The sequence below is a fragment of the Micromys minutus genome (assembly GCF_963924665.1).
Source record: "Micromys minutus genome assembly, chromosome: 18".
In the NCBI taxonomy this organism is placed as follows: domain Eukaryota; kingdom Metazoa; phylum Chordata; class Mammalia; order Rodentia; family Muridae; genus Micromys; species Micromys minutus.
Window position 1 is genome coordinate 32,893,537 of NC_137953.1, and position 27,413 is coordinate 32,920,949.

The 27,413-nt window shown below is 47.4% G+C and overlaps 2 protein-coding genes across 2 annotated transcripts; both read right to left on the minus strand.

Annotated features, from left to right (window-relative positions):
• Positions 1 to 4,066: 4,066 nt before the first annotated feature.
• On the minus strand, positions 4,067 to 13,516 carry LOC308432791 (uncharacterized protein; the record flags this gene model as incomplete). Its single annotated transcript, XM_080932599.1, has 5 exons — positions 4,067 to 5,433; positions 7,675 to 7,782; positions 9,569 to 9,695; positions 11,008 to 11,361; positions 13,493 to 13,516. 5 exons carry the CDS (start codon positions 13,514 to 13,516, stop codon positions 4,328 to 4,330), a joined length of 1,719 nt encoding a protein of 572 aa, XP_080788725.1. The 3' UTR covers positions 4,067 to 4,327.
• Positions 13,517 to 16,348: 2,832 nt separating this feature from the next.
• LOC308432609 (zinc finger protein 783-like) lies at positions 16,349 to 22,791 on the minus strand (the record flags this gene model as incomplete). The annotated part of the gene is made up of 7 exons (XM_080932385.1): positions 22,673 to 22,791; positions 20,752 to 21,090; positions 20,539 to 20,665; positions 20,298 to 20,426; positions 19,421 to 19,546; positions 18,506 to 18,616; positions 16,349 to 17,088 (listed from the first exon to the last, which is right to left on the minus strand). The coding sequence occupies exons 1-7, from the start codon at positions 22,694 to 22,696 to the stop codon at positions 16,349 to 16,351; spliced, it is 1,596 nt and encodes a 531-aa protein (XP_080788511.1). The 5' UTR covers positions 22,697 to 22,791.
• Positions 22,792 to 27,413: the final 4,622 nt, after the last annotated feature.

Here is a 27,413-nt window from a genome sequence, read left to right on the forward strand (position 1 = left end):
GAACTCAATCTTTAGACCAGGCTAAGATTGTACTCAGGGACATTCCCGTCTCTTCCGTCTGAGTGCTAGGATTAAAGGTGTTCAGCATCAACTTCAAGACCCTTTTTCAAAGAATACTTTTATGTGTATGGATGTTTGTATGCTGTGCACCACTGGTGTGCCTGGGGCAATATCAGATCCTCTGGAACTGGAGACTGGAGTCACAGAAAAGAGCGGACACGTGGGTGCTGAGAATCAAACCCAGTTCCATCTGGAAGAGCTTTTAATAACCGAGTCATCGCTCCAATCCCTGTCACGGCCCTTTTAGCCATTTTTGAGCAACAAGGTTTAGAAGAAACAGGTCTATCTGTGGCTGCCTAAAGCTTATTAAGTCCAGTTTCACTTTTCCATAGGTGCTGGCATCGTCTCAAAGCACTGGGGCAGCATTATTCTGTTAATTGTTTTTTTTTTTTTTTTTTTTTTTTTTTTTTGTAGAAATTTAACAGGTACACAGCTTAAAAACAAATTCAGGGACAAAGAAACAGCATATAGACAGTCCTGGTTTGTATAATGGTCTTCAGTTGTGAATTCAAACCTGAAGTTAAACAACTAAATCAACCAGATGACCACAGAGGGTGAGACTTATAAACAGGTATCAGACAAAACTAAGTGAGTTAAAGTAACTTGAGAGTGCTTCTCCGCGGTGGCACACACCTTTAATCCCTGCAGAGGCAGGTAAATCTCTGAGGTAGGTGAAGGCTATCATGGTCCTTAGAACTAGTCCCAGGACAACCACGGCTACACAAAGAAACCCTGTATGTCCCTGTATTGGGTAAGGATTTTCATCACTAGCTCATGGCTTCAGATACAAGACCTATTCTCTTCATCTTGACTTCCTTCACTAGTCCAACTCCAGGACGCTCTGCACAGAACTGGACATTCCTTCCTGCTCCCTGCCTCAGGCATGTCCACTTCTGCTTTCCAAATTCAGTTTTTGTTAGTTTTTCCCTTTTGAGATCGTCTCTGTAGCCCAGGCTGGCCTTGAATTCCTTATGCAGCCAAGGATGACCTTAGAAACTAATTTCTCATTCTGCCTCCACATGCTAATTGCTGGGATTATGGATGTATACCAGTTTCTATGGTTCTGAGGATCAAACCCACAGATTCGTGCATGCGAGACAAAATTCTACCAGGCTCCACTCCCAACCCTCGGTTTTATCTCAAGACATTTGCTCATTGAGACTATGCAACCAAATGCAGGTGCTTCGTGAGGCACAGGCCAGATCCATGTTGTCCTTACCCTGATGTTTAAGAACTATGCTCTGAAGCACTTTACCAAAGGCCTTGTTTTAAAGTCCTGTCCCTCTAGTGTGAAAGAGCCACTGGGGGCTTGCAGAGTCTATGCCCGGAGTGTGTAGTGTGTGTGTTATAGAAAGGGATCAAGTCTGGTAAAGACTATAATGGTGGGGAAAAGGAATACAAAATGCCACCAGTACCTGGGGAGGGGAGACATTTGCTGGTCAGGACCTACCCAGGATAACCTGCCACTTTTGCTCAATTTGGAAACATGGCCACAGCATTTAATATCCTGCATTGGTAGGAGTCATGACGATGGGGCTACAGCTTTTCCTCATAGAAGTAGAAAATAAAGGTATGTCTTACAATCAATGGACCTTAGAATTTATGAAAATTAATGTATAAACAACAGAGATGGGAAGTGGTAAACCGTCTTATGGAAACATACTTACCACCCATTCCATAGAGTGCTTTTATTTTTTTCTTTTTTCTTTTTTTTTTTTTTTTTTTTAAGATTTATGAGTACACTGTAGCAGTCTTCAGACACACTAGAAGAGGACATCAGATTTCATTACAGATGGTTGTGAATCACCATGTGGTACTGAGAATTGAACCCAAGACCTCTGGAAGGGCAGTCAGTGCTCTTAACCACTGAGCCATCTCTCCAGTCCCATAGAGTGCTTTAAGATTTTACATTTATGTGCATGTGTCAATGTGAGTTTATGTCATGTGTTTATACGTGTCCATCATGGCCTAAAGAGGGCTAGAGTAGAAGGGGGTTGGGCTTTCTATGGCCCAGTGTCTTCCATGGAAAATCAGCTGGCCCCGCCCAAAGCCCATCTTCATGGGTGCTTCTCAACATGGACACGCAGTTGAAAATAAGTAATCCCTCCACTGTTGGTGGGGTTGTAAACTGGTACAACCACTCTGGAGATCAGTCTGGCAGTTCCTCAGAAAACTGGACATAGTACTACCTGAAAACCCAGCTATTCCACTCCTGGGCATATACCCCAAAGATGCTCCAACATATAACAAGGACACATGCACCACAATGTTCATAGCAGCCTTATTTATAATAGCCAGAAGCTGGAAATAACCCAGATGTCCTAACAGAGAAGTGGATACAGAAAATGTGGTACATTTACACAATGGAGTACTACTCAGTTATTAGCAACAATGACTTCATGAAATTCATAGACAAATGGAACTAGAGACTATCATCCTGAGTGAGGTAACCCAGTCACAAAGGAACACACATGATATGCACTCATTGATAAGCAAACACTAGCCCCAGAAAGTTCTGAATACCCAAGAAACAATTCACAGACCTTATGAAGCCCAAAAAGGCCAAAATGTGGATGCCTCAGTCCTTCTTAGAAGGGAGAACAAAACAATCACGGGAAGAAATACAAGGTCAAATAGAGGATCAGGGATTGAAGAAAAGATCATTCAGAGGCTGCCTCACCTGGGGATCCACCCCATATGCAGCCACTAAACCCAAGCACTACTGCTGATGCCAAGAAGTACTTACTGGCAGGAGCCTGATAAAGATGCCTCCTCAGGGGCTCTGTCAGAGCCATACAGATGCAGCTAGCATGCTTGCAGCAAACCGGTGGACTGAATACGGGACCCCAATGAAGAAAGGACTGAAGGAGCTGAAAGGCGTTACAACCTTATGGGAAGAACATTATCAACCAACCAAACCCTCCAAAACTCCCATGGACTAAAACACCAACCATTGAGCACATATTGAGAGACCTATGGCTCCAGGTGCATAAGTAGCTGAAGATAGCAGTGTCTGGCATCAATGTGAGAAGAGGCCTTTGGTCCAGGGAGGGCACGTTTTCCCAAAGTAGGGGAATGCCAAGGCAATGGGTAGAGAGGGTGATTAGGAGGGAGTGCACCTACATGAAGACAAGTGGAGGGGGCAGAGGGGAGAGGAAGGGGATAACATTTCAAATGTAAATACAGAGAGTATCTAATAAAAAAAATAAAAGAAATAAAAAAAAGTAATCATCACTATTACCAATATCTGGAGCAAAACAATATTACTGCATCACAAACAATAACCAACCTTGGTAGGGTCATCAGGCAAGAAGGGGACTTCACAGTTCTTCATATATACCTTTATTTTACAGGCTTTTAAAGTGATGTGGAGCCAGGTAGCAGCAGCACACATCTTTAATCCCGATACTCAGGAGGCAGAGTCAGGTGGATCTCTGTGAATTCATGGCCAGTCTACAGAGCAAGTTCCAGGACAGCCAACACTACATAGAAAAACCCCGTCTCAAAAGAAAAACAAAGTAAGGGAAATTATACCTTCAGTAAAACCCAGCCCCAAATGCAAGCAGCACAGGCCTGTTTTCCCACATTGCTCCAAAGTGGGGACAATGACACTAATGGTCCCAGTCCCTCCAGTGGGAGTCCTTGGAAACACACATGCTGTTATATAAGTATGTGGCCACTTGTGACCGAGATGGATTATCTGACAACTTGGACTTTGAACTCCTAAGGATATTTTTTGGTCCCTTGAGACAGGGTCTCACGTAGCTACACATGACCTTGAACTTGTTTCTCCTGCCTCTACAATAATACAAGGATTACAGGCATGTACCATCATGGCCAGTTTAATTTGATGCGAGGGATCTAACCGTGGCTCCACCCACGCATGCTCGAAGAACATCCTCAGCTCTGTCCTAGTCTGAGTTTTGAATTGTTCAGCTTCTGGTTGAGCAACTCAGCTCTTCAAAATTGCAACATCCCTTACCAGCCTTTTGTTCTTGCCCAAATTTCTAAGATGGTAGATTTCTTGATAGGAGCCAGCAAGATCTCAGGGGACTGTTGAGCTGCTTGTTTCTGCAACATTTTCCGTGTGCATGAAGCTTCTCTTCAAGAATCCCAGGGGCACGTAGCGCCTGCAGTCCACGGGGGAGAACCTCGCCCTGGGAAGCCCAGCAGATGGCAGGCATCACATTGACCCAGGAGAAGCTTAGATTGGAGGGGACCCAGAAGCCTTGTGTCCTCGTGGCCTCGTTATGGGGCTCTCTGGGTGCTACCCTGCATTCTCCATCTTTACAGACAGACAGCTATGCAGAGACCCCACTAGACTTTCCTGATCATGGTCGCTGAGCTGCTGACCTCCGCCATATGCCTTGTGGTCCTGACTGACTCCAGTGTCCTTGGATCCGGGTGAGATGGAAGGGTCACTGGAGAACTTTCCCCTGGCTGCACCTTTAAAGAGACCCGTAGGTGACACATAACTTGGTGAGCTCCTCTCACAAGCCTCATAAGCAGAGGATGCTGAGCGTTCATGGCTGCTCTGATGGCGTACCAGCCAGGAGCGACAGGTGAAGCTCTTGCCACATTGGCCGCAGGTGAAGCGCTTCTCCTGAGAGTGGCTGCGCAGATGTCGCAGGAAACTGGGCTTGTGCGTGAAGCAGGAGCCACACTGGGTACACTGGAAAGCATGCTCGCCAGAGTGCACACTCTGGTGCACTGTCAAGTTGGCCAGGCGTGTGAAACGTTTGTCACACTGGGTACATGGAAATGGCTTCTCACCCGTGTGTGTGCGCCTATGTTCCACCAGAGTGGACAGGCGCCCAAAACGACGGCCACACTGTGCACAGGGGAAGGGCCGCTCTCCAGTGTGGGTTCGCTGATGCTCCAGCAGTGTGGACAGGCGGCCAAACCGCTTCTCACATTCGGCACATTTGTAAGGCTTTTCCCCGGTGTGTGTGCGGTAGTGTGTGGTAAGTGTTGATTGGTGGACAAAGCTCTTGCCACATTGGACACAGGTGTAGGCACGCTGGGCTGTGGGTGCACGACGATTCCTGGTCAGAGTGACCCGCTGTGCAGCACTTTGGGGACACTGGAGACTGGCACAGGGCTGCGATCCATGGTGTGAATACTCACGCTCTGTGATGAGCTCTTTGACATTGGAGTTCTGGCCATTCTCCGTGCCCTCAGCAGCCGGCACAGGCTGACTCTGAGAGCCACGAGGGAGAGATGCTGCCTCTCTCTCTCTGCAAACAGGGAGCAGATCGCCACAGGTTCCCTGCTCGAAATCCTCCTTGCCAGGTCCCCCTTCAGTTACCCAGGATGGCTCTGGTGCCATAGACATCCCCTCCAGGGTCCTTTTCTTGTCAGCCAGCCATGTTTCTGGTGGGATGAGACAAAAACATGAGTTATTTCTGCCACAGGCTCTGGGTCCAAGACACCTGACTCTGTTCTTTGGTATTAAAGGCCTGAGGCTGACACAAGCCTGTTACTGACACCCAGATGCCCTTTAAGCTAAGCCATGTGCCTTCCTCACCAGACCCCACCACTTAGTTGCATTTTTAGAGGCGTACTCTCTCACCCATTCCTTTTGGTAGTGCTGACAGGTCTTGTCCCCTTATTGGGAAGAGATCTTCTAGCTAAGTTGGGAGCCTCTATTTCCTTTGTTCCCCCAATTCGCCTGAACCCAGGCTCACCAGCAACCCCTCTGCTCCTTCCTTCACCTAGCCAGTCAACCTACTAACACAAACATGTTTCCTTTACCAGCTTCTCAAGTAGACCCCAGAGTCTGGGACATCCAGAACCCCTCTGTTGCTAAACATCATTTTCCTGTTGTCATCCAATTACTAGACCCTACCAGGGCCCTTTTAAGGTGATTCTCGAAACGCCTACAGCTTTTCTACATGCAAAATCCATGGGATCCCAGGTGGGAAACAAGAGTTGTTGGTAAGCTCTACCGTAAAAACCAACCAGGGCCCCAAGTAAGTACGTACTATCAAAATTCAAAAAAAAAAAAAAAAAAAAAAAAAAAAAGTCTCAATTGATGTCACCTGACCCGGCTGCTTTAAAGACTGCTGGCTATGTAACCCCTGGAACAAACTCACAATTGCCACTTACAGCCTCCCCAGTGATGTTGCCTAATAACCTTATCTCACCCTTTATCAGCTGCCCCGACTCTGATGTTTCCATGACTCCATACCTTTCCTCTATCCCTCTTCATGGCACGGCAAACTGTTTTAAGACATTCAGGACATGTTCTATAGAAATTTGCTCCAAACCTTATCAATTTTGTTACTACATTCCTTCAACAGATAAAAATTTCTAACCAAACTATTAATTAGTTCCTGTTACAGGATTACAAGCCACTGTCTATAGAGGAGCCTGATGTGAACGTTTGCCAGGTGGATCCTGATGGTGAAAGCCAGCCGCACCCCCTACAACATCCCAAGACAGCAGGAAGTAGCCAATCAGAGCCCCTATTCCCCTTTCACCATCCGCCTCCCCCTCTCCTTTTCCTCCTTTTTATGCTAAGAGAAGGGAAGGAATGGCAGCATTAGGACCGATCCTGCAAACTTTTTCTTTCTTCCAAATGTACCTAATCTCTACCATAATGTATATATATGTTCCAGCATCTTGTCAAGTCCAGGCGCTCATTACATCTAGAACAGCTCCTGAGAAGCAACCTACAGATGCTTCAGCCTTCTCTCACAGACACAGACACTTCCACTGGACCTGTTCCTTCTGACCTATCCTCAGATGGTTCCACAGACCCTAAATAACAAGAAAACAGTCAACTCTAAGACTGGACAAACATCCCCACTCCCACTTTTCTAAACTCTAGAAACATCGCCCCAAAGCAAGCGTGAAGGAGTCAGAGATCACAACAACCCTATTCCTAGTCCACCATTGCCTCTAATTTTTCTTTTTTTAATTAAACCAAAATGGGGGAATATTGGGATTCCATAAACCTCAGCCCTCAGTTACATAGCAACAGCCAGGTATGTTCTGCCCCAGTGATCTGACACTATAAAAGGGGCTGCTTGCCCCCTCCTCTCTCTCTCGCTCTCTCTCTTGCTCCCTTGTGTCCTGCCCTTACCCCTCTCTTCTTCCCCTTCTCTTCCCTTCCCCCTTCTCTCTCTTCACATGTTCATGGCCGGCCTCTACTTCTCTACTCCTCTCTTCTCTCTCTGCCTCTACCACCCTCTTAACTCCCCCATGACCTGAATAAACTCATTTTGTACTATACCGTCGTGTGGCTGGTCCCTCAGGGAGAAGGGATTCCCAACATGGATCCCCCAGGCATCCGCCTTGCCTCCAGACCTCGCCTCCATGGGCCATATCCCCCCACTCTCTTCATCCTTTTCCTAGCACTGTTAATTTCTGGTAATCTTTCTTCTAACTGAAAAGCCCTTCTGGGGATTGGGATTGTGTGCCCTGTAGTCAGTCCTTGTAGTGCCTCCCCAGTACCATACCAGCTACAGTTCATAAAGCAAAGCCAGAAGACTGGGAACAATTTCATGCAACTCTGTGGGAGGACGCCTGCTCGATGCCACTTCCAGACACTTATACAGAAGCCCCCTATAGTTCAGAGATACCAGAAACGCAGCCTCCCCTGAGATGCACCTGAGCACAGAGATGCACTGGCTGTCTCCTGCAGGCTCTTCTCACACACCTCTTCCTCTTGCTTGATCCAGGGAAGAACACTCGGGGAAGATTCCAGCTGACCTGTTTCTGTGAAAAAACAGAAGAAGCTCTGAGGGGATATGTCATGGTCTTTCCTGTCACCATCTCTGTCCAGGACCAGTGACCACCAGGCACTCTCAAAAGAACCAAAGGCCAGCAAAGACAGGACAGATACTGGGATTTCTGGTAAGGCTAACAACATGTGTGTGCATACATGCTCAACGTGTAGAGGTTAGTGTCCTCATGTCGTTTTAATCTGGATATGGCTTTGTTATGTTTTTTCTTAGAAGCACCTGTTTCAAGTCTATATAAACAGTGCTCCTCATTCTCTGCCTTGCCAATAAAAGCCAACAGGCCAATACAAAGCTTTAGAGAGAACTTCTGATTCTAAAAAAGGGATGGAGAAAGGGACAGACGTGAAGGAGGGAGCCAGGAGGAGAGGTCAAGAAGAAACATCAGAAGAGAGATGGATGAAATCAGGGAGGAAGTTGACGAGCTTGGAGATTTAGAATAGAGTAATAATTGCTCAGTATTTGGCTCAAGGCAATTTAAAAAATCAGTCTCTCTGTATGGTTATTAGGGAATTGGTTGATTAAGGAATAACTGTTGTCATGCTAATTCTGTAAATCTATAGTAACAGAATAATAATTTTACACACATACACAGGGGGAATGGTACCTTTGTGTTCTGAGCAAACAGGAATCTATCCTCTTTCAATAAGAGTGATCCCTTCTATTGTTTCTGTCATTGGAACTAAGAGTTTCTTCACCTTTAAAAAGTTTCAAAAAGAAATATAATCCTATAATCCCAATACTGTAGGGGCACAAATTCAAGGCTATCCTGAGCAACCCAGTAATTTCCCAGCCAGCCTGAGTTATAGCAAGATCCTGTCAGATAGAAACAAAAGACTAGGGCTATAACTCAGTGGGAGGGACTTCCCTTAGAATTTGCAAGGTTTGATCTCTTATCAATGCATATAGCTTTACAATCTGCATTCCAACTTGGTGCTATTACCTAACAGAGAATGAAAACTTAGCTCTCGTGCTGACCCAGTACTCATTCGTTGCTTATTGTCCTAGAGTAAGCCAGGAACAGGGGAAAAGAAACATCACACTAAGACTAGTGTCTTCCCTAAAGAGAGCACACCATGGTGGAAGCAGGGTAAAGAGCTGGGCCATGGGCATAAATGACATCAGAAACCTAATAGAGGTGGTAAACTATGTGCCTCACCACAAACCTAGAGGGACAAACATAAATAGAGGAAGCCTCTACTCTACAGAAATGAACTGGGAAGAACTGGGCGGTGGGGAGCAGATTCTGAGTGTCCTTACTATAAGCTCTAGATAAGCCATTTAACCTCTCTGCAAGCTCCAGGATGATTCAAGAGCTGGGGATATAACTACACAATTCTAGACTTGATAAAGTCTCACACAAACACACTCCTGCATATTTAGCTAGAGAACCTAGTGCTAACTGCTGGCCCTCACTTCTCAGACCTTAGTCACCTTTACAAATCATGCCATGGGGCATGACAAATGGCTCAGTGGTTAAGAACACTGCTAGGATCCATTTGAGTACATTTATGGCAGCTCACAACCAACTACGTATAACTAGATCCAGGGGATCTAAGGCCCTCTTCTGGCCTCTGCAGGAACCAGGCAAGCACATGATGGATGCACAGAAATGTAGGCAAAACAACTCATACACACAAAAAAGGTGGGAATTGTACCTTCTACCAGCTTGAAGACAGAGGACCAATTTGCTCTGGTTCTCAGATCCAATACACTGAGGAAAAGAATGAAAACACACTGGAAAGCCCCCAGGGAAGTCTTACCTAGAGAGCCCAGCACCTCACGCCTTTCCTTTGCTATGTGCTTGCAGAGCTCCTTTTGCCAGTCGTCAGGGCTGCCTTCCTGCTGTTCAGGGAAACATCCAGCCACCTCTTCAGTAGTCATTGAAACCTGGAAGAACACAAATCCCCCCACACCCCTTCAGAAACCAACCTTTAAAACTGTGGGCACCACTGACCGAATGCTAGCTTCTGCCCGCATATTTTTATAGAAAGGAAGACAAGTGCACAGGGTCCTTCTGGCTCCTATGCATACTTGTTTCTTCTCTTGGAACCTGAATGGAGATGCTTTCTGTTGATTTCCTCTATTTAAACCAGTTCTCACTCTCCAAAAGTCTTTCTGGGGCCTTCCCTTATAGCCCATCTCCATTCTTGTAGGTTAGCTGCCCATCCTCAGAACCACTTTTTATGGGGACTCTCAGTGGCCACATTAGGCTGTGACTGAGATCAGTGCCTGGTTCAGCAATCAGAAAGCTTCTTCCTGTAGTATGTGGGAACTAACACAGAGACCCACAATGGACAATGTGTAGAGAGTGAGAGACTTTGGGGCACTTGGTCTTAAATGGAACGTCTTCAACACAGAAGGTTCAGGGATCTATGTGGAAAAGGAAAGAAATGGAGATGGGAGTCCCAGTATTGAAAAAGGAAAGTAGTCATGGACTCCTATCTCTAACAAAAAAGCAATCTGCAGTCAATAACACACTTCAGGGTGGGCCCCATATCGAGTAGTTAGCCAACATAAAACAGACTCACTGGTATTTTTTGTAGACTTTGTCTTGTTTTGCCTGCATGTACATCGGTGTGAGGATGTCAGATTTTGGAGTTATAGACAGTTGTAAACTGCCACTAGATGCTGGGAATTGAACTTACGACCTCTGGAAGAGCAGTCAATGCTCTTAACCACTGAGCTATCTCTCCAGCTCCTCTTTGTCTCATTTTATTTATTTATTTTTGAGACAGGATTTCTATAGTCCTGGCTGTTCTGGAGCTCTCTATGTAGACTAGGCTGACACCAACTCACAGAGACCCACCTGCCTCCAAAGGCATGAACAACCAAGTTTGGTGAAAACAGTTTTTTGTTTTTTTCAAGACAAATTTCTCTGTGTAGCCCTGGCTGCCCTGAAACTCACTCTATAGACTAGGCTGGCCTCAAACCCAGAAATCAGACTGCCTCCCAAGTACTGGAATTAAAGGTGTTTGCTACCATCACCTAGCAAAATAATTCTTTTCAATAAGAAAAAAAGGTCATTCTGGAAGAAGACAATTGTTGCTGCCCAAACATATCCTTCCCAACAACCCACCCTACTGTACCTTTCCAATGTCACACTGTACTTCTGACATTTTAAAAAGCTCCTTAAAGTCCATGGTGACTAGAACTAAGCACTAGAACCCAGATTGGAGGCCTCTCCTCACTCTATGAATACCTTGGGGGCTTCATCCTTGCTGCTGGGGGGAAGCCTCAGGACCCAGGGGTTCCGGTTTTGCATCTGGTTCTCCAGGTTCTCCAGCCGCCGCTGCAGCAGCCCGTACTCCTGCAGCAGGGTCCCCAGCACGGCCCACTTGCCCTCCAGCTGGCTGCTGAGCTCCACGGCTGTCTTCTCGAAGTCCGCCAGCTTCTTCTCTGCTGACCCTGTTCGAACTTCCAAGTTTTGAAGGTGGACAGCCTGGGACTCTGTTTTCTTCTCCACTGCCTGAACAGCAGTTAGGATAGCTAAAAGGGAGATTTCTGCAGATTGGATCTGGGCCTGTTGTTGGAGGTTGGTCCCCATATGCCAGTCCTGGAACCAGAGACAAGGAAATATGTTGGCTTCCAGAAGGCGGCCCAGAACTGTTCTCAAATACAGGAAAATCAGTATCTTCTAGAATAGGTTCAGATTCCTTACTGATCAGATCCCAGTCAAGACCAAAGACACAGGCACAAAGACCCCTCAGAACCTTCATGAAAATAATATTGAACCTAGATCCACTGAAATGGAAAATAATGTCCAAAGTGTGCTGGATTTAATCTAATCCTTCTACTTACATTAATTCCATCAGTTATTTGACCACATTTTCTTCCTCTGTGGACATAGCCCAACATCAAGGCCACATACCTGCCTACCCAAAGGCAAACTCAACTCTCACCCCACCCCTGCCCCCTACCAGGATCTCTCTGTGTAGCCCTGAAACACTCTCTGTACTATAGACTGGGGTGGCATCAAACTCTGAGTGCTGGGATTAAAGGCCACCACTTGCAACTTTTCTTAAAGCAGCTTCCCCAAAAGTGAGAACCTGCTGTACCTTCCTTGGTGATCTTTTAAGGGCTTGGTGACTCAACTAACACTGTGCAAATTCCTAACCTGCTACTAGGTACCTTAGAGTTTCTTATTGCTTTGATGAATAACTATGACCAAAACAACTTAGGGAGGAAAGGGTTTATCCTGTTTACACTTTACACATCACTATGTATCACAGAAGGAAATCAGAGCAGAAACCCAGAGGCAGGGACTGATGCAGAGGCCATGGAGGAGTGCTGCTTACTTTCTTGCTCCTCATGGCTTTCTTAGCTTTCTTACAGAACCCGAGGACCATCAACCCAGGTGTGGGCCACCCACAATGAATGGGGCTCTCTCACACCACATATAAATTAAGAGAGTGCTCTACAGGCTTGCCTACAGCTAGATCTTATGGAAGCATTTTCTCAATTGAGGTTCCTTCCTCTCAGGTGACTTCAGCTTGTTTCAAGTTGGACACTAGGTCTTTGTGATTGAGGCACCTCAACAAATAGCCCCTGAACTGTCTTTACTACAAGCTAGATTTTAGATGCCAGTAAGCAGAGCTAGAGAAAGCTGAAAGCCAGCATCTTAGTCAAAAGAAGTGGGACAATGTCACCATGCATAATTGTAAATAAAATAAGGTGCTGTGGGGACAGCAGATAAATTCTGGAACGTTCCTCTATCTCTAAGGTGGTGAAGCTACAGGTATGAAAAAGCACTCAGGGTGTATGACATTATTATATACTTTATTACCAATAAACATGAAGGTTCCTGACCATTGGCCAGAATGTGTTATAAATCAAAGACTGCAACTACAATTTTGTGACATTAACCTTCCCCCAAGACATCTTCCATAAAAAGACACAGCAAAGTGTCCTACATAGATCTTGTCACCAGACACCTATCTTTTCCTCACTCTGTTTCCAGCACCATGGTGCTATCCTGTGGTCTGTGACCATAGACCTATATAACAAAATATGGTTGGGAGGATGCAGCCTTCACATATAAAGGTCGAGTATCTTCGTTTCTCTGTAATCCCTGGGCACAAATCTAACACCAAGAACTGTCTTTGAAGTCACTGCAAAGCTATTGCCAGCAGGAAATGCCTCCTACCTTCAGAGTATCTCAGTAGCTCACTTGGAGGCAATAAACCAAACCTGAGCCTCAAACACGCCTACCCAACGTTTTCTGTAACACTGATTCCCTAATAGCTGCAGTAGGAAAGTCTTCCTGGTGGTGATCAGAAAACAGCAGGGGAGGATGTAATGTATACACCCTGAATGGAATCGAATTCAGGCCTGAAAGGCCATGGAATCCTCCTAGGCAGGAACAAGCTTTTAGGTCCCAGGACCAAGAGGCTAACTGGAGGGGCCTTAGCTCGGGATTAGGTGGAGCAGAGAGGCTCTGGAAAAAAGGAGTCGTGTTGGGTAAAAACGTCCACAGCCGGTGCACAGGGCCCAGATAGTTCCTGGTTAACCTCAACAGCCGTACATTACGGATGATCAAAACCGTGGCAAAGAGCTTTTTATCATGCAGCAGCAAGCCTCTTAGTCCTCCCTGACTGAGCTCTACCCAATTTTAGGTGTTAAGATGTCCTCCCGGCGAATTCAGGAACGGCTTCACATCCCCCACATGGGGTGAGGGTCACCCTTACCGGTGCAGCGGCTGTCTCAGTCATGGCTGCGTGTGATTCTGCCTCGTCTCGTTGTAGCCGCTGTGTTCCCTACAGGAGGCCCTTCCTGGCCCCACGATATGGAACACAGATGATCGTCCAGGACGCAGCCGGCAGTTTTGAGATCCCGGCGTCCTCGCTGCTCTTCTACTGCTCCCGCGGCTGAAACCCAGGCCCCACCCTCCACAAGTCAGCTCCCATTGGCTAGCCCTGGAGGTTCCGCCCCTGGCGGTAGAGAAGCCAGTTTCTATTGGCTAGCTGGGAGCACAAGCCGCACAGCATTCGCTAGCGTGTTGTTCCAGCCCCGCAGGTGTGAGCGCCAGGTGTTCAGCTGCTTTCACCTATGAACTGTTAAACCAAGCCAACCACTAGGACCACCTGCTGAGACGTCCCAGAACAAACGAGGCCACAAACTCGCAGTGCTTATTCCAGTGTGTTTATAGAGCACCGATTAGGCTAAGATTTCCACCTCCATAGTTCTCAGGGCCTTGTGGCCCCAAACATATCTTTGTTTTACAAAATGAGTCAGAAGAATCTGGGATCCAACAATGTTGAGCTCCTGCAACCAAGCAGCAGTTGTTCATTCTTAACTCAAAATACTCTTTAACCTGTCCTATTGAATTCCAGGATAAACGCGGTAAGCCCAGTTGGGCATAATGGCACGGGCAAGTGGATCCAGTACTCTGAAGATAGAGGTAGGAAAAATCACCGCAAGCCCAAGGCCAGCCAGGATTACCCAGCACTTCTTTCCCCACCGCTAGCTAGCACTTGAATACTGGTTCCCAGAGAACATCTAAAGCATTAGGTGAGAGGCCATGAACGCTTGCAGTTGAGGATTAAGCTTGGGACAGCTATACTGTCCATGTGTAGCTGGACACGTCTTGCTTGTAGGTCCTAAACAACAGTTGGGTGAGCAGGCAAGGAGAATCCAGAACCATGGGTACATGCCGCAGTCTTGCTTACTTACCCTACTCCAGGAATGACGGCAGTGTTACTTTCTGCCTCTTTTGTGCAGGACTTTTGATGGCTACAGAGTCTGAAGGACATTAGGAAATAGCACAGCCGGGGATGAAGGCTCCTGGGAGCGTGTCTGATGTGCTCTAGTGTCTGAATGCCAAACAAGAAACCATCAGATCTGGAATCTATCACCCAAGCTGCTTGAACAAAGAAGCACATGAAGCACCTGCTGTCATGACTGAGTCTGACACTATCACCTCAAATTCCTAGTCTCCAGCCCATACTTCTGAAGGACCCCAAAGTACCAGCTCAGCTGGAAAGTGAAGGACCTTCTACCACTTGGCAGGAAAGAAAGGTCCTTCCTGTCTGGGGATGAAGAACACAGGATCAAGAAAAGTGTTCCAGACTTAATAGGAGGAACAAAACCATGCTTATTTGTCTAGAGCCTCTTTTGACACTAACAACTCTAAGGTGACATCCTGGAGCTATTCTCCTTGTCACATAAGGAACATGAGCCCCGAGAGAGCTGAAGGACAGGTACTTCCTGGACTTACTCTTTCTCTTTCAGGCATTTTTGAAGACCTGTCACAATGGATCAACCACATAGTGACAATAGTGGAGTTTTGGTTTCTTTGAAAAACACAAATATTATAGGACTATGTTTTTGTTTTAATCCCAGGTGTGGGATTTAGGGCTGCTTCGGATTGTCTGCAGTAGCTATGATTTGTCTTGTGCTCTAGCAGGGCGTGATTTTGCAAGCTGCAGATAGTTTCTTTGCAAGCATGGAATTCTGGGGACTATTCAAGAGGGTAAATGTTAGAGCCTCAAGAGTTGGATGTTGTTGCTGTTGGTGGGTTGTTGATTGGTTGCTGTTGGTTTGAGTTTGCTATGTAGTCGTGTACAAAGAACAAATTAGATATCCTGACATCGAAGATCAAACTTGCCCCAAGAAACTCAACACCATTTAACTGCAGGAAGTAGTCTAAGGATAACATCACGCCCCCTTCCCCTGCATCCTTTTCTCCTGTATCCTTTTCTCTCCCCTATCGTTATTTGAAAGAAAAGGGGTGAAAGATAGAAGAAAGAACCCAGAAAGTAGCCAAAGTCCAGCTACACAACTTCACTGTCAACACTGAGATCTGCAAGTTGTAATTCATTCCTAGCTTCCATTTCCCTCACAAGTAGTAGCAATGGATGTGCCTTCCATTCTAAACATTCAAAACCCTGGTCCTTCCCTTTCAGGTTGTCCCCACTGAAGCAGGTCTACACTAAACTGGTCCTCCCACCCTGTCAACCCCAGATGGAGGAGGTAGCAGAAAGTTCCTACCCCACAGCAGCTTCTGATCTCCAAGAAAAATCTCAAAGTAACAAAGTAAAGCAAACAAACCAATGCAAATTCCCAGTGCTTCCCCTAGCCATCTTCGAGTCCTGCTTTCTTTTCTCAGGTGGACTGCAGACTTCTTCTCCACTCAAACCTTTCCCCCAGGCCTCTCTTGTCCCACCCGGAAGAGAGACAATTTCTGTTCCTATTGCCTGCAGTACCAGCAAAAGAGGCTTGACCTTAAATCTTAAGTATCTTTTACAAGTCAGGAATGTCTAAAAGGAGAGGAATTAGGATACAGACTCTCTCTCTCTCTCTCTCTCTCTCTCTCTCTCTCTCTCTCTCACACACACACACACACACACAGTCACCAAAAGATAGACTCTCCAAAGCCATCCCAGATTGAGGGACCAATTTCAGGTCAAGCACAAGGGAAAAGGCCCTGAGATAGTGAGGTCCTTCCAGGAGAGCCAGAGGGTATTGTGGCAGGCTCCTTTCTTATTCAGGACTGAACTCCCCTGGAGAACAAAAGGCAAGAGGAAATGCAGGATTGCCTGGCTTCAGGAATGAGTCTGCATGTGGACAGTCAGGTGGTGGCTCCTGTTAAAGGCCTTGCCACACTGTGGGCACTGATAGGGACGCTCACCAGTATGGATGCGCTGGTGACGAAAGAGGGCTGAGGGCCGTTGGAAGGTTTTGCCACAGTAGAGACAGGCAGGCCAGCCCTGTTTCTTGCCTGTGTGCTGACGCTGGTGCAGTGCCAGGCTCTTCGGTTGCTGAAAGGAGTGCAGGCATTCACTACAGCGGTAAACCTTAGTTGCTGGCCTTTGTCCCATAAAGGCATGGCTTGTTGGGGAACAGTGGCTTGTGGGTTCCTCAGGTAGCCAGCAGATGACAGGGCCTGGCACCACCACTTCCCCTGGTTCCAGTGTAGAGTGGCTTTTCCCTGACCTAACAGGCAAGCCACTCCAAGCCTCCCTGTGTTTCTTTTCTACATGGGTCCGCTGATGGATTGTCAGATTAATCTTCAAGCGGAAGCTCTGCCCACAGTCAGGGCACAGGAATGCCTGCTTCCGTGGTCGAGGAAGGATACAGGGTGGCTCTCTTATAGCCTCTGCTGCCTGGGGTTCCCCAATCCGTGCCCTAGGCACTCCCTTAGCATGATGGCATCTGTGGCCTCTAGTCTTAATTCTGGGACTTTTGTGGACTCTAAATATGGACTGGCTTGAGGACTCCGGAAGGTGCTGCACAGGTTCATCCTCAGACGGGGCTTCGGTCTTGATGGTCATAGTACCACCACCTGGCAAAGGAATCATTACTGGTTCCAAGAGGACCACATGGCTTCCCTCGCCATTCGATCCTGGCCTTGTTCCAGGTGCAAGCCTCTCCTCCCTTCCCCAGTGAGAAGCCATCAGAGCAGGCCAGGGGTCCTATTCATAGACACCACGGGGCAGGCAGTGTCTCATTGTATTATTCAACTGTTTGCTGTCCTCTGCTTCATTCCTGGAAGCTGAGCTAAGAACAGCAGAGGAGGAAGAAGGCAGGAGCCAGGGACCCTGCAGAGTCCATGATTTGATACAGACAGACGGCTGAGACTGGGGGGGAAACACTCCAGCCATGGTAATGGTGCTACCAAGACCCTAAATGTTATGATGAGAATAGTCACATCTGAAAAGGATCAGGAGCCCATGGGTCCCAACTGCTTTCAGACCACAATTAAGAGACCTTGTGGGGCTGGAGAGATGGCTCAGTGGTTAGAGCACTGTCTGCTCTTCTAAAAGTCCTGAGTTCAATTCCCAGCAACAACATGGTGGTTCACAACCATCTACAATAGGATCAGACGCCCTCTTCTGGTGTGTCTGAAGACAGCTACAGTGTACTCACATAAAAATTAAATAAATAGGGCTGGAGAGATGGTTCAGCAGTTAAGAGACTGACTGTTCTTCCAAAAGTTCTGAGTTTAATTCCCAGCAACCACATGGTGGCTCACAACCATCTATAATGGAACCCAGTGCCTTCCCTCTTCTGGTGTGTCTGAAGATAGCAACAGTATACTCACAAACATTAAAAAAAAAAAAAAAAAAAAAAAAAAGAGGCCTTGTGGATGACCCTAACACTCAGGAAGTGAGATGGAAGAATTGCCACAAATTTAAGACAAGTCTTAGTTACACAGTGATTTTAAAGCCAGCCAACTACATACACCCCCATATCAAAAAAAAAAAAAAAGGAGGGGCAGCTGCGGCCTAGATGTTACCCATCCCAAACAAATCTATCAAGGTGTGTGCTGCCCTATCAGCTTGTGATTCCTGTGGGGTCTCAGTGAAGGTCTCACCTGATGCAAGAGTGTAACTGAGACAGTGTAACTGCAGGGACAGAGCCATAAAAAGCACAGGCTGAGGAGAGGATGGTGGTCCCCAGGTACAGAAAATAAAAAAAGTCTTGGCATTGAGGTGAAGGCCCTACACTGAAACTCTAGGTCAACATGCAGAGTGCAAGACACCACAGGCTGTGAGTGTAGGTTGGCCACCTCAAAGAGTGAGGCAGAGCACACAAGCAGCCTTACTATCTCTAGCAGACAGAGTCTACCAGCAGCGTATCTTCAAGCAGCAACTTCCCATTAAGGCCAGCTGACCACAGGCTGACTGTTACTACCAAATGGCCTGCTGAGCTTCTATGGGGCTCTGCCACAATCACAAGTGTCTTCTCTTTCCACTCACCTGGCTCCAGAGAAGGCATGCTATCTGTGGGAGGGGAGGGTAGCAAGTCTTCTCCCTCTGCAGATGCTCCCTCCTGTTTAATCGATAAAGTGCTGGTGCTTGCTGGAGTCCCTGGGAGAGGGAAAAATCCGATGGGACATATGGCTTATTTCCTCAGCAGACTGTAGACATGCTTAAGGGTCTGGCAGGAAGAAGAGACCCTCAGGCTCCATGTGGAGCGCTTCTGAGATGAGAATAGAGCTATAAAGGCCACATCTCCAACCCCATGTAGGCCCAGGCTCACAACCTGCCTCCCGCATCTGTCACCTTTATCAGGCTCAAATAATAGAAGGTTTGGGAAGGTTCCAGAACAGAGCCCCAGCCTGGCAATGGATGGGGACATTACCCTCCTACCCCAGGTCTCATCTCACAAATTCCATGCATACAGCTTGAACTTATAATGGCTGGGTGGAACACCAGAGAAGAGAGAAGTCATGTGCTGCGGGGGGAAATGCAGAGAAATCACTGGAAGGAAGGCAACAAGGATTAGGAGTGAGGCCATCAGCAAGAGAATAAGGAAATGCAGTAAGCCCAGTTTTGTGCATGACACTCATGTCCTCTGAGTGCGTCTCAGAAAAGGACCAGCAGGAACCACCTGTAAACAGAGGCTGACACAGAATCCTGGATGAAAGAGGAAAGTTGGAGTTCTCAACAAGTTTTCAGGAAGAATGCTGAGAAACTGCAGCGTGCCAACCTAGCGCTACACTGGGAGGTGAGACAGAGACCACCCCATGGACATAGCCACTGTAAAAAGGTGCAGCAGGCCCCATCCATTCAAGATCCAGCTCCCAAGAGCCTACCCAGCACAGTTCAACATCTGGCTTGTCCCTCTGCTGAGAACACTAGTGTTCTTGTCCAGCAGCTATTCTCACTCACCAGTGCATGGCTCAGGTACAGTCATGCTTGCTTCCTCTTGCTGCTGCTCAGGTGTCTGCCTTTGATTCGGCTCCTCCTGGGCAGGGCTAGATGGACTTGGGGCCTGTTCTGGACTCAGAGAAATGCCTAGAAACATAAGCCAATGTCATTAGGCACAATACCAAGGTATCCCAGACAGGAGGAAAAAGAAACGGACAGATCTCCATGAGTTCAAGGCCAGCCTGGTCTACCTAATAGTGAGACCCTAAATTAAATAACCAAAAATAAGTAAATAAATGTGTATGTGTATGAGTGTTTTGCTTGCATATACACACACACTGCATGCATGACTCCTGCCCACAGAGGCCAAAAGAGGACACCAGATTCCCTAAACTGGAGTTACAGGCGCTCTAAGCTGCCATGTGGGTGCTGGGAACTGAACATGAGTCCTCTGCTAGAGCACTGAGTGCTCTTAACCACTAGCCTTGCCAGCCCCCAAAGGAATCAGTAATAGTCCCTCTGGCTCTGGGGCAGCATCAGAACAGCAGTGATGGCAGACGGACAAAGATACCACTGCAGGTGGCACACCGTAGATGCTTTACCATAAGTGACCATCAGTCCACTCAGAAAATGCCTATTAAGTCCTTGATTTGCCACCCCTGACCTCACAACCATCCCTCCCTTTTGTACTGGTGCCTCCTATACAGAGGCAGAATTCTTATAGTCCTAAGGAGAAGCCTTCTCTTTACTCCTGCTCAGAGCAGCCTCAGACAAAGCATAGCCAGCTCTGGGTAAGGGTCCTGTGCTCCATTTCCAGCTCCCAAATGGTCCAGTCTACCCAGGAAGGCGGTTTGTTGTTCACTTTGCCCCAGTAGTCTCAGGATGTACCAATACTAACCGATGTTTGGTTTCCTTGGGCATACTGTCTCCTCCTCACGACCCTTCTCCTGGCCCCAGGGGCCTGCAGGACAAGGCTCTTCTCCCCTTTCTATCTGGGTCAGAATGTCTGGTTTGGAGATGGCATAATCTGCATACAGAATGGGGAGAACATAGAGAACGATCTGGATCTGACTGCCCAAAGCAAAGACTGCAGGAAGCCATTGTTAAAGGAAAGCCCAGGTATTCCTTTGCAGCCTTACCCAGGGAAACGAGCATCTCGTAGTTGCCCCTCATCACATGCTTGTAGAGCTCCTTCTGCCAGTTCTCCAGCTTGCCCCACTCCGATTCAGAGAAATACACAGCCACGTCATCAAAGGTCAGGGGCACCTGAAACCACAGTATCACACTCGCTCACCTACATGCTTACAGACATAGGCCCTTAGGCTCCCTACATCAGGGCATCCAAAAGCTACCTTGGGGACCTCGCCCTTGCTGCCAGGGGGCAGCCGCAGGACCCAGAAATTCCGGTTGCGCATGAGGTTCTCCAGGTTCTCCAGCCGCCGCTGCAGCAGCCCGTACTCCTGCAGCAGGGTCCCCAGCATGGCCCACTTGCCCTCCAGCTGGCTGCTGAGCTCCACGGCTGTCTTCTCACAGTCCGCCAGCTTCTTCTCTGCTGACCCTGAACGTCCCTCCAGAGTCACCAAGCGGGCCAGGCAAGAATCCACTTTCTTCTCCAAGGCCTGAACGGCAGCCACCACAGTCCACAGTGTGATCTCTGTGGAGTAGAGGTATGAGCTCTTCTCTGCATTTGGCTGGAGTGAAAAAGAAGGGGTGGGAGGCCTCTTATTATGTATCTGACTGTCCCTCTCAGAAAGCTGCTCAAGAGACAAGAGAATCAGATCATCAAAACATCTACATCGTAAACCAGGCATGGTAGTAAATACCTATAATCTCAATGTTCACAAACTGAGGCAGGGAGAGGTGCCTCAAATTCAGGGGCAGCTTGAACTAGACAGTGAGTTCCAGGCGAGCCTAGACTGAAAAGCTGAGACCAGCCAGCCATAGTGGCACGTCTTTAATCCCAGCATTCAAGAGCTAAAGGGAGGTAGATCTGTCTCAGTGAGCTCAAGGCCAACCTGATCTCATTTAAATGGCAAGTTCCAGACCAGCCAGGGCTGCTAACACACTGGTTTGTGGGTTTTTAAAAAGGCATTTTGTCCTATGTACCTGCAGGTCTACAATCAAAAATTCACCCGACACAGAATAAAAATGTTTGGAGCCTGGGGGGACGTGTCTTTAATTGCAGCACCACCATCTGCTCCACCTTCACCATCTCCTCCTCCTTCACCTCTACCACCACAAGCTACCCTTCTAAACTTTCAGCGGTTCTACACCTCCCATAGCTGTGACCCTCATGTTGAAGTGATCCCTGTCCTAGTTAGGGCTTTTCTATTGCTGCAACAAAACATCATGACCAAAGAGCAAATTAGAAAAGAAAGGGTTTGTTTGGCTTACACATCCACATTTCTGTTTATCACTGTAGAAAGTCAGGACAGGAACTCAAAAAGAGGCAGGAGCTGATACAGAGGTCAGAGAGGGGAGCTTTCTTATAGAACACGGGACTACAAGCCCAGGGATGGCACCACCTACAATCGGCTGCCCCCACTCCATTGATCACTACTTGAGAAATCCCTTACAGTTGGATGGAGGCATTTCCTCAACTGAGACTCCTTTCTCTCTGATGACTATAGCCTGTGTCAAGATGACACACAAAACCAACCTGTACAATCCCTAACCATAGCAGTATTTTGTTGGTACTTCACAATTGTAATTTTGCTACTGTTATGAATTATAATGTAAATATATCTGATACACGATTTCAAGGGGGTCGCGACCCATAGATTGAGAACCCCTATATCAGGGGCAGGTTGTAGTCTCAAAATTCATAAACCTGTGACACACTGGGTTCAGTATTATTTCCTACGAAAAAGTAGAGTCGTTGGGTATTTTAATGTTAAGCTCCTCCTAAGGTGTTGGCCTGAGGTCCCTTCACAGCCTCAACCTTGCCGATGCGGCAGGTAGGCGACACTGACTGCTCGGCAGCAGGTCTCTCAGAAGAAACAATTGGCAGGGCCTCTGGACTGTATTACCTGCGGGGTCCTTCCCGGCCTTCCAGAGAAATGTGAGCGCCTGGCCTAGAGGGACTACGGAGGCCATGTCGAGGTGACCGGTCTTAGGGCCCAGCCCACCAGGCCTGGTGTTTAGGCCGCCCAGGTGTAGGCTGGTGGCTCCTTGACCCCAGCGGGCTGTGCCGGGGCCAGGGTGGGGGGCGCTCCGGGCCGGGTGGGCCGAGCGAGCCCCTCGCACGCGGCAGCCATGGGCCGGGACGCTTACCTGGGCAGACGCCGCTTCAGCCATGGCTACCGCGTCGTCGCAGGGCTGCGGTCCTCCGCCGACAGATCTGGCCAGGCCCAGGCGGGTTTTCAGTCAACAGGTCGGAAGCACGGGCTGCGCGTCGGTGAGAAGTCGGAGCCGCCCAACTTCGGAGCTGACTCTGACGGCCGCAAACTCCACACGGTCCCAAGCCACGTGCCCAGCTGGCCCTTTAACAGCCCCCGGGGAGGCCGGGCCGGGCGCGCAGCGCCCCCTGCAGTCAGAAGGGCGGCACTCCGTGGGCCGCCAGCCTGCGGCCTCAACGCTGCTGCTGGGGCCCAGGACCCGGGCAGCGGCCTCGGGCAAGCCCCCTGGAGCGTGGATTTAAGGAAACCGCCAGTGAGGGAAACGCTCAGGCAATTCCTCGACTCCATGCTCCGCCGGAACACCCTCATCCCAAGGGCGTTCAGATTCCCTTATTTTGGGGTCCCTAAAAGAGGAAATCTAGGGGAGAACATAAAGGTTTCTAAACTCCATTTTTTTTTTTTTGTTTTTTGTTTTTTCAGAACAAGTAGGAAGCGCTATGGGAAATGGTGCGTTTAAAACAAAACGCAAAACCAGGACTGGATTGTACCTCAGTGGCTTAGGGCAGAACTAGAGGAGGTACTTCCGGGGAATTCTCCACTGTTGTACTCACCTTCCAGGCTCTTAGCCTCCTTTGCACACCAGGCAGAGCCCCTCCTTCCAGCCTTTCGGCCACACCCAGTCTGGACTTGTGGCACCAGCGGGGCATCCTATTAGCCTTGGTTCCAGGAGGGGAGCTGGGTCGGCCATCCTGATCTCCCTGCCAGGAGGCTCCAAAAGAGACAATGGACAGGACCACGGCTACTGCGTTCATTTGTAAGGCTCTCTAACCAATTCATGTTCTGAATTATCCTGAATAAACTATTCCATTTAAGACCTTCTGACACGACGGAAAAAAAACCTAACATGACAATAGATCCCATTCTTCACACCAGTCCCCAATCCCAACCCAAATAGGTTAGAATCAAGGTCAATCGTTGCAAAGCTTATTCCTTAGCCCATCACCATATGAAAGATCTGGCCCCAGCCATGTCTCCGCTACTCCATTTCTCACATACTCCTACTTTTCAGCCAGATTAGAACGGTTTGACTGCTGGCTGCCTCTTAACTGGTTTGGCCACACCACCATTACTAATGTCTTCTTCCCATCTGACCATACTACTAGTATTTGGGAGATAAAAGCAAGAGAACCAGGAGTTCAAGCACAGCCTGGGCTACAACCAAATTGTCTCAAAAACAAAAAAGTCAGGGATGTAGCTCGGTTGGTAGAATGCCTGTGTGGCATGCACCAAATCCTGGGTCCAATTCCTAGCATTAGATTAACGAGGTACAATGGCTCACTCCTGTAATACTAGCTGTCAGACAACGCAGGTTGAAGAATTATAAATTCAAGATTATTTTCAGCTACATAGTATATTCAAGACCATTCTGGGCTAAAGACAAGCTTTTCAAGGAGAGGTGGACACAGGATAGAAAGAAGGTGGGAAAGAAACCCCTCTTCTGACCTCCTTGTGCATCAGACACTCATGTGGTACACAGATATATATTTGAGCAAAACACTCAAACACATAAAATAAAATAAATCTGAAACATTTTTAAAAGCAGTTAGTTCAGAGGCTGGCAAGATGGCTCAGTATGTAAAAGCACTTGCTGCCCAAGATGATGCAAACCTGAGGACTGATTTCGGTTTTCCTCTGACCTACACACACACACACACACACACACACACACACACACACGCTCAAATAGTAAGTAAAACTTTTTTAAAAAAATAGCTGTATTCTGGGCATGGTGGTGATATCTTAATCTCAGTATTTGGAGGCAGTAGCAGGCTGATCCCTGAGTTGGGGGCCAGAGAAGTCCTATCTGGAAAAGCCAAACAAGCAAAAAACTTAATGTTCATCTGGGTCTGTGGCTCTTTCCTGTAATCTCAGCTCTTGAGAAGGTGGAGCAGGGAAACTGAAAAGGTCCAAGTCTGCTTGGGCTGCACAGTAACAGCCTGTCTCAAAACCCCTTCCCCCCCTTTTTTGGCACATGAGAGCTATCAGTCATTTGGGAGTGCAGATTATAGTATGGTGTGTTAGTCTAGGAACGTCTGTATAAAGATCCAGGAGAAGAAACTAGAATATAGTGAGAATTCATTCATTTTGGTTTCTTTCAAAAAAATACAGAAATATTTTGAGAACGTGCTTTCATTTTAATCTCAGGTGTGGGGATGTGGAGCTACTTTGGACTGTCCGAAAAGGCTGCCTCCTGCTCTAGCAGAAGCATGGTTTTGCCAGCTGCAGATACTTTCTGCAATTGGGTGACATTTGGAATCCTGGGAACTCTTCAGAGGATACATAAATGTGAGGGGGATCAGGAGACAAGGTTGGTGGTTGTTTATTGTTTAGGGAGGTTGCTGCAGTTTGCTAATAGCTGTGGTCAAAGGAGAAACAAAAATAAAGATTCAGGAATTTTCCTAATTCCTCTCTTCCCTCTATCCTTGTTTTTCACCCATCTAGTGTTAGGGGTGAAATGGGTATGGGGATAAAGAGTGAGAAAAGCCTCATGAAGGAGCAAAGACCACCTACTCTAGATTTTAACAGAACACAAACTACAGCCAACATGTTTTGTTCAGTGGTGTATCTCAAGTGTTAAAACTAAACACACAACAGGCACTTACTGTTACTTGCCCACTAAAAAAGGGATGAGGAAACGTAAAATAACTTAGTAAAATAGCTTGCCACCAAGCCTGACACTTGGACTCTGATCACCATTCCCACATGGTGGAAGGAGAAAACTCCAAGCTGCCTTCTGATCTTCACACGCATGTCACGGCTTGTGTGTGCTCATAATGCAAAACAGGTGTGATGGTTTTATATGCTCTGCCCAGGTGGCAGTATTAGAAGTTGAGGCTCTGATGTAGGTGTAACCTTGTTAGAGTTGGTGTGTCCCTGTGGGTGTGGCCTTTAAGACCCTCCTTCTAGTTGCCTTGGAAGTGAGTATTCTCTAGCAGACTCCAGACGAAGATGTAGAACTCTCAGCTCCTCCTGCACCATGCCTGCCTGGATGCTGCCATGCTCCTGCCTTGATGACAATGGACTGAACCTCTGAACCTGTAAGCCTCACTGCCTAATATAAGCTTGGCTGTCCTGGAATTAAAGGTGTGTACCACCATTCCTGGATCTAAATTTAGCTGGGTAGAACCTTACCCCCAAATCCCATTCCCTAAATCTGCTATGTCATCATTTGCAGATGATGGCCCAGGACTGAAGGGGTGATGCAAAGGATTTGAGGCTTGACACCATGAAGAAAGCCTATGAGAGGCTACTGGTGAAGCCTAGTTGCAGCAGAAGATCCCAGTGTACTGGAGATGCCAGCACCATGAGATGACCACCAAGAACAGCAGTGACAGTGGAGTCAACCAGAGCCTATAGTGGACAGAGCTTGAGAAGTGACACCAGCCCAGATTATGTGTAGATCCCAGACATTGAAACAAGGAACTGTAACATTGAAGCTGCCTTGGAGACCCCAAAATGTTTGAGATGCCAGAACCATGGGCTATCTGCTGAGGAAAGCTGCTAAGAGGGAGTGGAACTAGCCTAGGAGAAAGAAGTTTGTTGCAGTCAGCAAAGATGAAAAAGAAGTTGGAGATCTGAAGACTACTTTGACATCAGACATGGAGATGCAGTTTCAAGTTTTTTCAGCTCATTTTCTTTCTTGCTTTGGGGGATTATAGTTAAGGGATTGGATGAAAGTCAGAAGAGACTTTGAACTTTTAACTAGACTATGGGGGCTTTCGAAGTTGAACTAAATGTATTTTTTAATTAGGTAAAAATGTATGTTTAGGCATGGCCCCCACAGACTCATGTTTGAACAAGCCTATGGGGACTGGGAAGTAGAAGTGTGATGGCTTATATATGCTTTGCCCAGGGATTAGCACTATTAGGTGTGGCCTTGTTAGAGTGTGTCACTGTGGGAAGTGGACTTTAAGACTCTCCTTAGCTGCCTGGAAGTCAGTATTCTGCTAGCAGTCTCCAGATGAAGATGTAGAACTCTCAGCTCTTCCTGCACCATGTCTGCCTGGATACTGCCATGATACTGCCTTGAAGATAATGAACTGAATCTCTGAACCTGTAAAACAGCTCCAGTTAAACGATGCTTTGTTCATGGTGTCTGTTTATAGCAGTAAAACCCTAAGACAAGAGGGAAGCTCTCAAAGGTGTTTAGACACCAAAAACAGCAAAGATGGCTTGTTTGGGACAGGAAGAATAGTGTGATAGCAACATAATTGAAGGGACATGGTAGGTAAGCTGTAGAAGCCTTCAAGGCTATGCTGAAGGTGGGAATTGCAGCCTGTCTTTTGACTACTGTGGGTTCTTTCCCACCCTTCTGCACCCTTTTAACCCCCTAACGCTGGATAGAAGAGAATAAATGGAAAGGGGGATAGAGAAAGACCTTAGACTACTTCCTGCTGATTAGGGTCATCAAGTTTCTTGGGGCAAGTGTGATCTTTGCTGTCAAAATATCTAATTTCTTCGTTGCTCATTACTATTTAACAAACCACAACCAAACAACAGCCACAGCCCCGCCTCTAGGGACCCTAGTATTTATATATTATCTGAAAAGTCCCCAGAATTCCAAACATCACACACTTGCAGAAACGATCTGCAGCTGTCAAAAATGACACTCCTGA